General features: G+C 43.6%; 1 protein-coding gene across 12 annotated transcripts in view; it reads left to right on the forward strand.

The window, feature by feature from the left end:
* AGFG1 (ArfGAP with FG repeats 1) overlaps positions 1-12,221 on the forward strand; it is a 1,171,945-nt gene that overhangs the window by 769,320 nt on the left and 390,404 nt on the right. For all 12 annotated transcript variants that reach the window (XM_069618220.1, XM_069618222.1, XM_069618215.1 and 9 more), the window contains one exon: positions 5,056-5,148. In XM_069618220.1, coding sequence (XP_069474321.1) covers positions 5,056-5,148 — 93 coding nt within the window. The remainder of the gene's footprint in view (positions 1-5,055; positions 5,149-12,221) is intronic.

Here is a 12,221-nt window from a genome sequence, read left to right on the forward strand (position 1 = left end):
GAGGAGTAAGGAACCTGTAGGCCAGTCAGACCCAGATCAGGACAGAGCCGCAACAGGGGAGACTACGCAAGCCGAGCGCTTCAATTCAGGATAGAGATGCAAACTAACCAACCCTACTAACAATTTCCCTTTCTGCATACACCTCTCAAACTCCAAACCAAACACAACCAAAACCTACAGCACAACAAACCGCACAAACTTCACTACATTGCAACAACAAAACAAAAACACACATAGCCTTGCACAACAGTACACGACGACTACCGGCCGCAAACACCCCAGGCCCAGCCAACGGACCCACCGGGTTGTGGCCGCCAACAGCACATCACTGCCCTCTTGCACTTTTCCTGCCTCCTCCCACTAACTCAATCCTCCCTCCCCCCTTTTTCAGAGCCGCCAGAGCGCCAAGGGACCACTACGGTGGTGATAGTGCGCAGTACAAATGTCCTTTAACATTAACATTAACTTAATATGGTGTTGGTTGATGCCATTAGGCCAGCTTGGCATTTTAAGCCTATGTCCTGCTGGACCTGGTCTTTCAGGCTGGGATACTGGATCACATACAGCTCTACTACGCAAAGAATAAAGGCTCTAGTGAGTGATCCAGATACGATTTTGAAGTGGGACTTTTTTTACTCCCTATTATTTTAAGTTGAGAGTAAAAAAAATGTATTTGTGTTTAATCCAAAAGGATTTTTATAAAAGAAACAAAGAAGTTTGAAAATTCCAATTCAAACAAATCAATCTTCCAATTTGTATGAACATATAAACTTTCTTTAGTTTTTCTCATTGTGTTTAAAAAAAAAAATCCATATGTTCCAACGTTAGGTCATAGCTACAGTTGCTGAGTCGAAATATGCGATGGAAGCATCACTTTGACAATGTGTTCACAGTGGCCAATAGCCATGCAGGTTTGTCTCCTCCAATCAGTTTTTGCCAACAGTTCTCCTCATCCAAAAGTTCGAAATGGTACCATTCATATATAAAGAGTGAATCTCTTGTGTCACCGGACAGACCAAAAGCAGATGGCGAATGGTTTCCTTCTTCGTGGTGGATTTGTAGTGACAACAGTTCGTCAAAGCTAAGCCTCTGATGGCCAATATTTCATTCATTTCCACTAGGATCAAACAAATTTTCATGAAGAAGTTACGCGCTGCTCTATTCGGAAATAGGTTGATGTAAGTTTGAAGGGTATCCAGTTTCTTAAAGATCAGGGGAAGGTGAGTCGTGAGTTTGTTTTTATTGGCCGTTTCTAATGTCTTTATCCAGTCCCATTCTCTGATCGTTTTTATGACTTTTATTGGATTGCTCACAAGCTCATCTTCACAGCTTTCCACCGAGTGTAAGAGGGCCACATTTTCAGCTTTCCATTTAGAAAGCATTTTACAGGACCCAGACAGCAATTCTTGGTTTATTAGTCGATAGACGTATGCAAGTAGAAACGGAAGTGCAATCCCAATTAATTCTTTGCGGAATATTTGGCTATTTTTAGGGAGTAAAAGTTGCAGATACACCCCTTATCTGTAGGGCTGGGTCTAGAATAGCATAGGTGCGAGATGGCAGCCAATTAAGGTATACACCAGGGCGATTGTGTTGTTGACAGAAGTCGGAGCTCTGCAAGCTATACAGAGAGTTAGCCGAGTCAGAAACAAAAATGTACGTTTTTTATTGCCTGAAATTAAAGGCAAACTGGAATAAGTTTGCGCAGTGGCAAGAGAAACTCTCTATTTCTCGATACCGACCATGTTAAGGCGCGATCGTGAAGCCGACAGGTCCATCAGACCATTGATTTTGATTAAAAAGGAATGAAAACAATGTAGAAGGGGTCACGGCCATAAGAGATGAGAACGGAGTACTCCACAACAGGAAGACTGATAATTGAGATATTTCTACACTGTAAGAAGTACCTGTTTAGCCCTCATTCAAGTCATAGTAAAGCAGAGACTGGCATATTTAAACTTCTTACCCACCTCGTTGCCGTCCGCAGAAGCAGCTAAAATATGGACGTTCCATTGATGCTTTCGGAAATTCGTACCCACATTGACATGCTGCCCCCAGGCAAAGCCCCAGGATCATATTGCATTGGGGCAGAATTCTATTAAAAATATCTGACCATTCTCACCCCCCTACCTCCTTCAATTGTGGGAGGAGACGTTGAAATTAGGAATTCTCCCTTCTTTGCTTGAAGCCATAATCCTAGTTCTCTTGAAGCCCAACACAACATGAGAAGAGTTTCCTCGTACCAACCCTTGTCCTTAATGAACTGATATTGAAATGTGCTTTGACGTATAGGTTACAACCATTGGTGCCATATTTAATACACCCGACCAGTATGGCTGTATTCCAGCCCACTCTATCTCCCTAAATTTGAGGCACCTCTTAAGTTATATCCCTTGCAGATGCAAAGTCCATAGCAGTGGCAGTGCCATTAGATATTGAGAAGGCCTTTGACTTGGTGTCTTGTAATTTCCTCTTCGAAGTGATGGAAAACCATGGATTTGGTTCCTACTTTTTAATCTAGTATTAAATTGTTTTACTACTGCCCAGAGGCTAAAATTCAAATGGGGAAGGTTTTCTCATCACCACTTCAACTAGGTAGGGAGACCAGGCAGGGTTGCGCGCACCCCCCCGCCCCCCCACAAAACCTCTTTTCGCCTTAATAATTGATCCCTTGATGGACGTTCTTAGACATAGACACAAGCACTGAAGTTTACAATTGACCACTGAGCCCGAAATAGTACAGATGCCAGTCCTGTATATATGCAATCCTGCTGTTAAAACATCTATACATTTGGGCCAGTGAATTGGTCTAAATCTGAGATGTTCCCCCTTAATTCTAACACAATTTAGCCACCAGATACAGGTGTGGGAACGTCTAGCGATAAAAAAATATATTGGGGTTATAGTGACTAGAGAGTGTGCCACTTAATTTTCCAATAACTTGGGTAGATACCTAATGTCCCTACAGTCAAAACTAACCAGTTGGAGGTCCCTGCCCATCTTGCTTATGAGCAGGATGACACTTCTGAAAATGGTAATTATGCCCAAACTGTTGTATTTCTTTTTTAATTTATCCATATGGATAGGTAGCTCCTTTTTCAGGGTACTGCTGTGATTACTGTTTTTTTAATGGTACCCAGGCACAGCCTGTATGAAACTATCCAATATGGCCATACTCGAAACCTGCTGGCCAAGATGTTGAACACACAGCCTATAATGGAGCTGCTGTCTCTCCCATGAAGGACTCCCTTGCAGCATGGAGAAGTTTTATGAAACTCTTAAAGGTGCAGCCCTATCAATCGATATTCAACCTACATTAGACAAGGCTCTTAAGGCCTCCTGTGGGACAGCAGGGTTCCTTTTCCCCCCAATGGGAGCCTCATGACAGTAGAGGAGGTATGTGAGATCCTGGGGGATAGCGGACTGGTAGGCTACAATACTATGGGTTGAGGTTGGCGCTTGGAGCCAAATGGCTATCATTTCTTTTGGAACCGTAGTCCCATCCATGTATCAGGTTTGTTAGTACGTGTGATGACCGGCATCTTATAGCAGCCTTTTATAGACAAATTCAAGATAATGCCCCTTGGGCAGATCGCTGAGGGCATGGAGCCATAGGATTGGCTGGTGTCACTGAATCTTCAGAGAACCTTCATGACTCATGTTTCCATGTGCCAGGTTATCCGAAGCAAAGGGAAGTTCCACAGGTAGTTGTTGTCTGTGGTGGCAGCAAGTCTAAGGACAGAGGGTATTCATGTCTTCCCCTACACAGATGATTTGCTATTAAGGGCTTGTTCTCTGGAATTAGGCTCAAGACCTGCCACCTCGTTCACAAACTGGACCTCTCCCTGAACTTCAACAAGTCCCACGTGAAACCCTCACAAATGCTCCAGTTCATCAGGCATTTCCTCGATGCCGACTCCTGGAGAAGCTTTAATCCCTGTCAGGACAGGTCTTCTCACATTCACCAGAGGGTTATTAAGTTTCAAAGTGCCCATAATCTGCTCGCATCAGCCTTTCTGCATTCGCTGGCATCCTGAATTTCTTGTTGCTCAGGGCCGACTGAGAATGATATCCCTTAGTGTACTCTCAGGTCTCAGTGGTCACAATTCTCATACAACATAACAGCTTTTCTACAGGTCCTGAACAGGGAATCACAGGACCTCCTGTGGTGGCCAAAGGGATGAACTTGGTGGCAGGAGAACCCCATTGGCAGCCATGGCAAGAGGCAACCGTAGGGGGGCACACCTGAAGAGCAGACATGAGCAGGTGTGGTCCAAAAATGTTTTGGTTGGTAATTTCTAACTAGTTTTGCTCTCCCCACATTGAAAACTTTCATACTGATGTCTATCGAAGATTAGCAATCTGTAGGATGGCACTATCCATTAGAAGAATGAATTACCTACCTTTGGTGGTGTTCTTTCTGATGGATTTTCATCCCATAGATTCCTCATTGCCCTCCGAACCTATCCTTCTGATGGAGAGCTCATCCAGTTCCTTGATGCTTTCCCCGAAAAAGAAGGAAACTGAGTTCAAGGGGTGTAATGCATGCTATACATGCACGCTGACATTATCCCCGTTGTTGGAGTGGACATGTCGCGAGACCACAATACTTATGTTGCACTGCGCCCCCTACTGGTTGTTTTTCCAGAATCCAACTGAAACAGGAATGTAATACCTAAAAAGAGAAATCTGTAGGAAGCACATCCATCTGATAGGACATTACCAATGGCAAGTAATTTGTTGTTCGTTCTTGTTACTTTATCTCTGCTTGTATGTGCCTAAACCCATCCATTTTGTACCCATTACTGCTTCCCTACCCAAGTTATCATTTAGCTCAATTGTTTCTAATCCGCAAGTGAAACTGAGAAATGGCTCTGAGGACTAGCTGAAGAATGAATGTTAATCGTATTCCTTTTCTTTTTTTAAAATATACTTTTGTTTTGATCATGAAAATCTTCAATGCCAAGGACAATGTTCTTTAGCCCCGTCTACTGTAAGAATTCAAACAAATGTGTCTTAAGAATTAAAATACTGAAAATACTTTTGGTTCTTCAGGTACTGCTTCCACTAATCCATTCATGGCAGTCCCTGGAGGCCCTGTAGCCCCCATTGTGAATCCGTTCCAGAGTAATGGCAGAACAACAACAGGTTTGTGTGATAATCTGGAATCTATTCTGCAAAAACAGTAAACATTTTTATTGTGATTTTTGTATTCTTTCACATGTTTTTTCTCAAAAAATATGGCGCAGAAGTTTACTTGAAAAGTCATTTAACCTACATTACACAATACAGATTTATCTGGTGTCTTTTTATGGTCAAGCTTTAGCATAGAGCAAAAGAAATCCATTAATTCTGGTGAAAAAGTGTAACCTATATTGTATAGATGGTTGATAAGGTCATATTCGGATTGAAGTAGTTCTATGTTAAAATTGAAAAACGTTTGTTAAAAAGTAATATAAAAGAATTTATTCTGAAAATGCCAACAACATGAAGAAAAAAATTAAAGTTAATATCTCTTCATTGCCCTCACTTTAAACGGGGGACGAATTGAGTGAATTAGCATTTCAATCCTCCCTCTCAAGTCACTTAATGTTAGCTTTTTATATTGTACTTTAACATGTAATCTAATTTAGTTTTGTTTTTTATTGCGATTAACCTGGGTATTGTGACGAATTCCGAGGTATTGTCACTGCTTTAGATGGGGGGGGGGGGAATCTATGAAGCCAGGCAGGGTGCGGCTGCTACCCGATAGTCCCCACGGGCGGGTACTCCGTGGGTGGATATCATGAGGAGGTGACCAAGTGTAGTGACTATCTGTGGCGAATGTGGTATCCCTCTGACCCCCCCCCCCCCGCCTCCCCTCAAAACCCTTCTCTTACACCCCTACCGGATGCCCCAATGTACCTTTGCTATACATCTCAGGTAGGGGAACCTCTGAGAAGGAAAATATCTATAAGGTATAGAGTGGCAGTACTGAGATGAGAACCTCTGGGAAGGAAATCACCCATATGGTATCCATTGGCAATACTGAGATGAAAGAGGACAGAAGCAATGAAAACCAATGCTGAGAACCAAGACACACAGTCTAGTCGTTTGTCGTTTTAATCCACTGATTGGCCTGCTGTCATTCAAAACAGGAGAGGGAATAGAACAACGGCATCTTCTATCTCTCGGCACGGACCAGGAGCTTGGCAGGCTATGAGAAGGTGGTCAGACCAGAGTCTGGGGGAAGCAGCTCGGCCACAAGGGTCCCACAAAGCAAGAAGGTTCCTGCAGAGGGGGCAGGGGGGAGTACTTGGACTGGGAGCAGAGACTAATGGAGCAAAGGAAATCCACCATCGAGCTGCTCGCGTAACACCGGTGAAGGCTCTGGGTAGCTGACGAAGCCACAGAAGACTGTGGGAAACACAAACAATGCTGGAGAGCGACACCCAGCAGGTACCAGGGTAGCTGAGGCTGGGGTTGGGAAGACCCATAGAGTGCGAAAGGCACTAAAATGAAATAAGGAATAACGTATGCAAGTATTTACCGACACGCAGCAGCCACAGTAAAGGGTGTCTGGGACCCATATTGGGAAAATACATTCCAAAAAGCGTTAAATACAAACTTTGCATTTACAATTGACATTCACAGACATTGGCAGCAGAGTAAATCAAGGCTGTGGGTGGAAGTGAACCCAGAGAGGACGACGGTAATAACAAGGTTGTTGAATGACCCACTTGGAAGGAGAGTGAACCAAGAAGGGGATACTGAGAAAACATGGTCAAGGACCCTCGGCACAGTCTGGGAGAGAGAACCAGGCTATTCTTCCTCGTTGCAGTACCCTGGGAGCCGGGTCTGCTCACAAAAGGCATGGGAGAGGCAGGTCTGCCAAACATAGAGAAAGACATATCTTGAACATTGAAGAAAAAAGAAATCACTTTAGATAAAGCTGAAAAGACTTTGGGGGATGGATTGAATCAACGTAATGAGTCTTGTGGAACTTTTGTTTGCTTTTCTGCACATTTTGGAACCTTGCAAAGCAGGCCAGCAGGTCGAGAGCCGAAAGACATTTCCCTTGTTACATTATATTAAGTTTAGCTTGTGAGCGATAGGTCTATTGGTGTCACAATAGAACTATGGGAGGAGGATATCGATCCCCTCTCCCGAACCACAGAAGCCGAATGGATCGACCCTCCCACCGTGGTTGACACGGGCGCCTGGATTTCTTGAAGCACAGGTAGCCACGTGGCAGCCATTGGGGGGAAGAAGGAGTTAGGGAAAAGGGATGGACTAATAAGGGTAAGGAAGGGAAGACAACAAGACATAAACAGCAAAAGCACATACAATTCCTGACTTGATAATGTAATAACCTGGAAACCTAACCTGACTCTCCCTTCATAAGCTAGTAGAACATAACATAATTTTCACAAAAACACATGGAGCACCATACATGACCTTTTGAATGTTAGTGACCATGACTTACAAAGCATGACTTAAGGCGACAAAGCATGCATTAAAGAGACAAAGCATGACTTAAGGCTATATCAAACATATAGCAAGCAATGACACGGACAACAACATGCCCCAGTTATAGGTTGACATAAGCCACTGTACGTAGAACGACGATTTCCCCTTGTGGAGAAAGCAATGTGACTGGGGAATGCAGACTTAGCAGGCTTTTGGACATTTCTGGTTAGCAATCATATCCATGCTCATTAGTTCAGCCAGTAGCATCCAAACATACTGTTCATAGTAGCAAGTAGCACAAATTATACTCTTAAGAGGGCACACTTAACTAATGGTCCGGACGTTTCCTCATAATGTTCGGACATCGAGTGAAGCGTTGCTCAATACATGTCACTGCCGCGGCCCAGGAGGACACAGAACACACACAAACACTTAACTGAGTGTCCGGGCGCCTCCTGCGGCTGCCCCGGACCTGAAGGAAGAGAGCGGACCACACATTAGCCAGCGTTCACCGCCGCGGCCCGGGAGATGCGAATGCCGCCACGCATGGTCAGCGTTAGTCCTTCAGCTGCCTCGCTGCTGCTGCCGCCTGTGCTCTCCAACATCAATCATCAGCACCTGAGCACGGGCGGGCGGCGGTTAAGAGCACATCCTCCTAATGCAAAGTGCCTGCAGCTGGGTACCGGCGCGGTTCAGAAAACTACACCCAGTCCTCATGCCTGCTGGGAATTGTAGTGTTTTCCCCTATCTAGGCAGCACACGTCTACTCCCCCACCACAACCCCTGATTCCAGACAGTACCTCCCCTTCCAGGGCTCTTCCCAGGACCTGCATTTTCTGGATATTTTGCATGAAACATTCTTACCTGGCGAGGAGCATGAACTGCACTAGCAGGTTCCCAGGAACAGTCTTCCAGTCTGTATCCAGCCCACTGGATCAGATAGCATAAAACTTGCCTTCTCCTTTTCGAGTCAAAAATCTTCTTTACCTCATATTCCAACTGACCCTCTTTGTGGATGGCTGGAGGTCTCTGCACACGTGTTCTAGGCACTGCAGGTTTAAGCAGACACACATGGAATACCGGGTGGATTCTTAAAGTTTTAGGCAAATGTAATTTTACAGCAACTTCTGACACATTTTTGACAATTTCATAGGGTCCAATAAACTTTGGAGCAAATTTTCGAGATCCTATTAGAGGCAAATTACGTGTGGATAGCCACACCTTATCCCCAACCTTGTACTGAGGAGCCTCCCATCTCTGTTTATCTGCATACATCTTATATTGAGTCTTTGCGTGTTCAAGATTGTCTCAAGCCTTCTGTCTGATGGTCAGAAGCAATTGTTTTCTGTCTTGGAGTATTGGAAGGTTTTCTACATCCGGTAGCTGCTCCGGTAATATTTCCTGTACCTGCCCATACAAGCACTCATTGGGAGTCATTCCCAGGGAAGCATGTTCAGTATTATTATAGGTGAATTCATCTAACCATAATGCTTGAACCCACAACTCCATTCCGTCATGTAAATAACAGTGCAAGTATTGTTCAAGCGTCTAATTCTCTTTCCGTTTGTCCATCTGTCTGGGGATGATAACTAGTGTACAGGGCACAATTGATTCCTAGCATCTGACAGAAGGCGTGCCAAAACCTTGATGTAAACTGCAGCCCCCGATCTGAAACAATAGTATGTGGTAGTCCATGAAGTCGAACCACATGCTGCAGAAATAATTCAGCCAACTTCCCTGCTCCTGGAATGCCTCTACAAGGCACAAAGTGAGCCTGTTTAGATAAGTAATCCACTACCACCCATATCGTATCATACTGATCATCCGGTGGTAAGTCTGTGATAAAGTTCATTGATGTGTGTCCATATTTTAGTTGGAGTAGGCCATGGTTTAAGTAGACCTGACTTCTTGGTATGATCTGCTTTACTTCGTACACGTTTCACATTCCTGCACGTACCTAGTTACCTCTTGTCTCATATTTGGCCACCAAAAGTATCTTTCTACTAGAGTCTGTATCTTTTTACTACCCGAATGTCCGGCCAAGTGTGAGTTATGACACCAATGCATAGCCTTTCTTTGTAGTTCCAAAGTAGGCAAATATAACCGCCCATCATAGTAAGGGAGGTTATTTTTAAATATTTCCAAGGGATTATTCACTCCCCAACTCTGATTCTTTTGATTCTTCATTGCCCGTTTCACCTGCTTCATCAACTTGGAGACCACTGCACCTACCACCTTCTCTGCCGGGATTATAGATTTTGTCTCTTATACCATGTTGTCCATATTTTGTTGACGAGACAATGCATCTGCCTTTCCATTTCTTTTCCCCGGCCTGAAGGTCACCACAAAATCAAACTCGTTGAAAAATTGGGACCACCGTAATTGCCTAGGGCTCAATGTGTGAGCCGTCTTGCAATACTGTAGATTTTTATGATCCGTCACTACCAATACCTGCTGCTTGGCTCCCAGTAAATAATGTCTCCATTCAAAAAAGGCTGCCCTAATAGCTAATAGTTCTTTATCTGTGATGGAATAGTTTTGTTCACATGGAGTGAGTTTTTGTGAATAGTAGGTCACTGGGTGCCAAGTCCCTTCTGGATCCTTCTGAGATAACACTGCACCTATTGCCACATTGGACACATCAGTTTCCACTTGAAACATCCTATCAGGATCTGGATGTCATAATACTGGGGCTGAGGTGAATGCCATCTTTAGTTCTTGAAAAGCTTTTCCAGCCCCCACATCCCAACAAAACTTTTTGCCTTTCTTAATAGTCTTGTTATAGGTGCCACAGTCTGTGAAAAATTAGTAATAAATAGTCTAGAGAAGTTAGCGAAACCCAAAAAAGATTGAATATCTTTAATACACTGGGGTGTGGGCCAATACAGAACTGCTTGCACCTTGCTTTTGTCCACGATTATCCCTTCCGGGGTCAATATGAAACCCAAGAACTCCACTTTTTTCACGTGGAAAGCACATTTTTCTAATTTCACATTTAACTGATGTTGTTGTAATTTCTTGAACACTGCCCTTACTTGGCTCACATGCTGCTCTTGTGAATTGGAATAAATTAAAATGTCATCAATATATACAATAACAAAAATGTCCGAAAACTCACTTAATACCTCCTGCATAAAAAACTGAAATGCCGCAGGAGCATTACATAAACCAAAAGGCATAACCAAATATTCAAATAATGCAAACTTAGTTCTAAATGCAGTCTTCCACTCACCCCCTTCCTTGACCCGAATCAAATTATATGCTCCACGTAAATCAAGTGTTGTGTACACCACTGCTGTCTTTACTTGATCCAGCAGTCCAGAAATTAAAGGTAGTGGATATCTGTTCTTTACCTTCACCTTGTTTAATGCACGATAATCAATACATGTCCTCAACGTACCCTCTTTTTCGGAACAAAAAACAATGGGGATGAAACTGGTGATGTAGAATGTCGAATAAATCCTTTCTTTAACATATCATCCAAATACTCTCGCAGATGTTGATTTTCTGTTTGCGTTAATGCATATATTCTGCTACATGGCAATTTAGCCCCTGGTTCTAACTCTGACACAGTCATATGGTCTATGGGGCGGCAATCTTTCCGCTCATCCTTTGTCAAAAACATTCACAAACTCTTGATATCGAGCCGGAACCTGTAACCCCACAGCCCCACCACTTGAACTGCCGGTGGCTGGTCTACCAAGAACAATGCCTGACTCGCCTCCGCCTCAATGTGACCTATACATTCTGGATTCTCAAAAAAAACCTACCTAGCCGCCCATTCAATTCTTGGGTTATGCTGAGTCAACCAAGGAATTCCTAAAATAAGACCAAACTGGGGAGCTGTGATTAAATCTAGTACAATTTCCTCCACATGTCCTGACTGACACCTCATTTCTATGGGTTGAGTTTGCTGACAAATGGGTCCTGATATTAAAGGAGACCCATCCACCGACTGCACCCCTTCCACCAGAGTCTTTTCTCTTAATGGCAACCCCAACATTTTGGCCAAGTCAATGTCAATAAAGTTTCCATTTGCTCCCAAATCTACCATGGCTGACACCATTTCTTTTGTACAGGCAAAAAATAAAGTTACCAGAATATACAAATGGGAGTTACCTTTTCGTGTAGTATTTGCTACCCAAATGGGGAACCTTTCTACCACTGAGCCTGACACCTCAGTTCCCCCTAAGGCTGGCCCAAGCCTTTTCCCGACTCGCCTTTGCTCTTTTCTCCGCCACCTAACTTCTTGGGAGTGTTTGGACAAGTAAGAATATAATGTCCAGGTTGACCACAGTACAAACACAAATTATTAGCTTTTCTCTGCTCCTTTTCCATAGCCGATAATGGTCCCCTCAACCCTCCAATCTGCATAGGTTCACCCTCACCATTCCTGTTCACCCTTCCTCTATCCAAACACCCCTGTTTTTTTTCCTGTCTCCCTTTCGTTCATTCATCCGATGATCCAACCTTAATGCCAAGTCAATCATAGCTGTACACGTGTTGTGCTGAGGCTCTACCTGTGCCACAGCGTCTTTTAATTCTTCTTTCAATCCTTGATAAAACAAAACTGTCTGTTTAGTCTCTGGCCAATCTGTTTCAATTACCAGTCTATTAAAGTGTGTCACATAAGAGACCAAATCTCTGGTACCCTGTTTTAGTGCCAATAACTCCTTATCTTGTGCCAATGACACTTCCCTTCGATCAAACAATCAACCAAATTCTGCCAAAAAATTATCCCAATGATAAAGTAACGGGTCATCTTTTTGTAC

Source organism: Ambystoma mexicanum, chromosome 10 (assembly GCF_040938575.1).
Source record: "Ambystoma mexicanum isolate Mex_15411 chromosome 10, UKY_AmexF1_1, whole genome shotgun sequence".
NCBI classification, from domain to species: Eukaryota; Metazoa; Chordata; class Amphibia; order Caudata; family Ambystomatidae; genus Ambystoma; species Ambystoma mexicanum.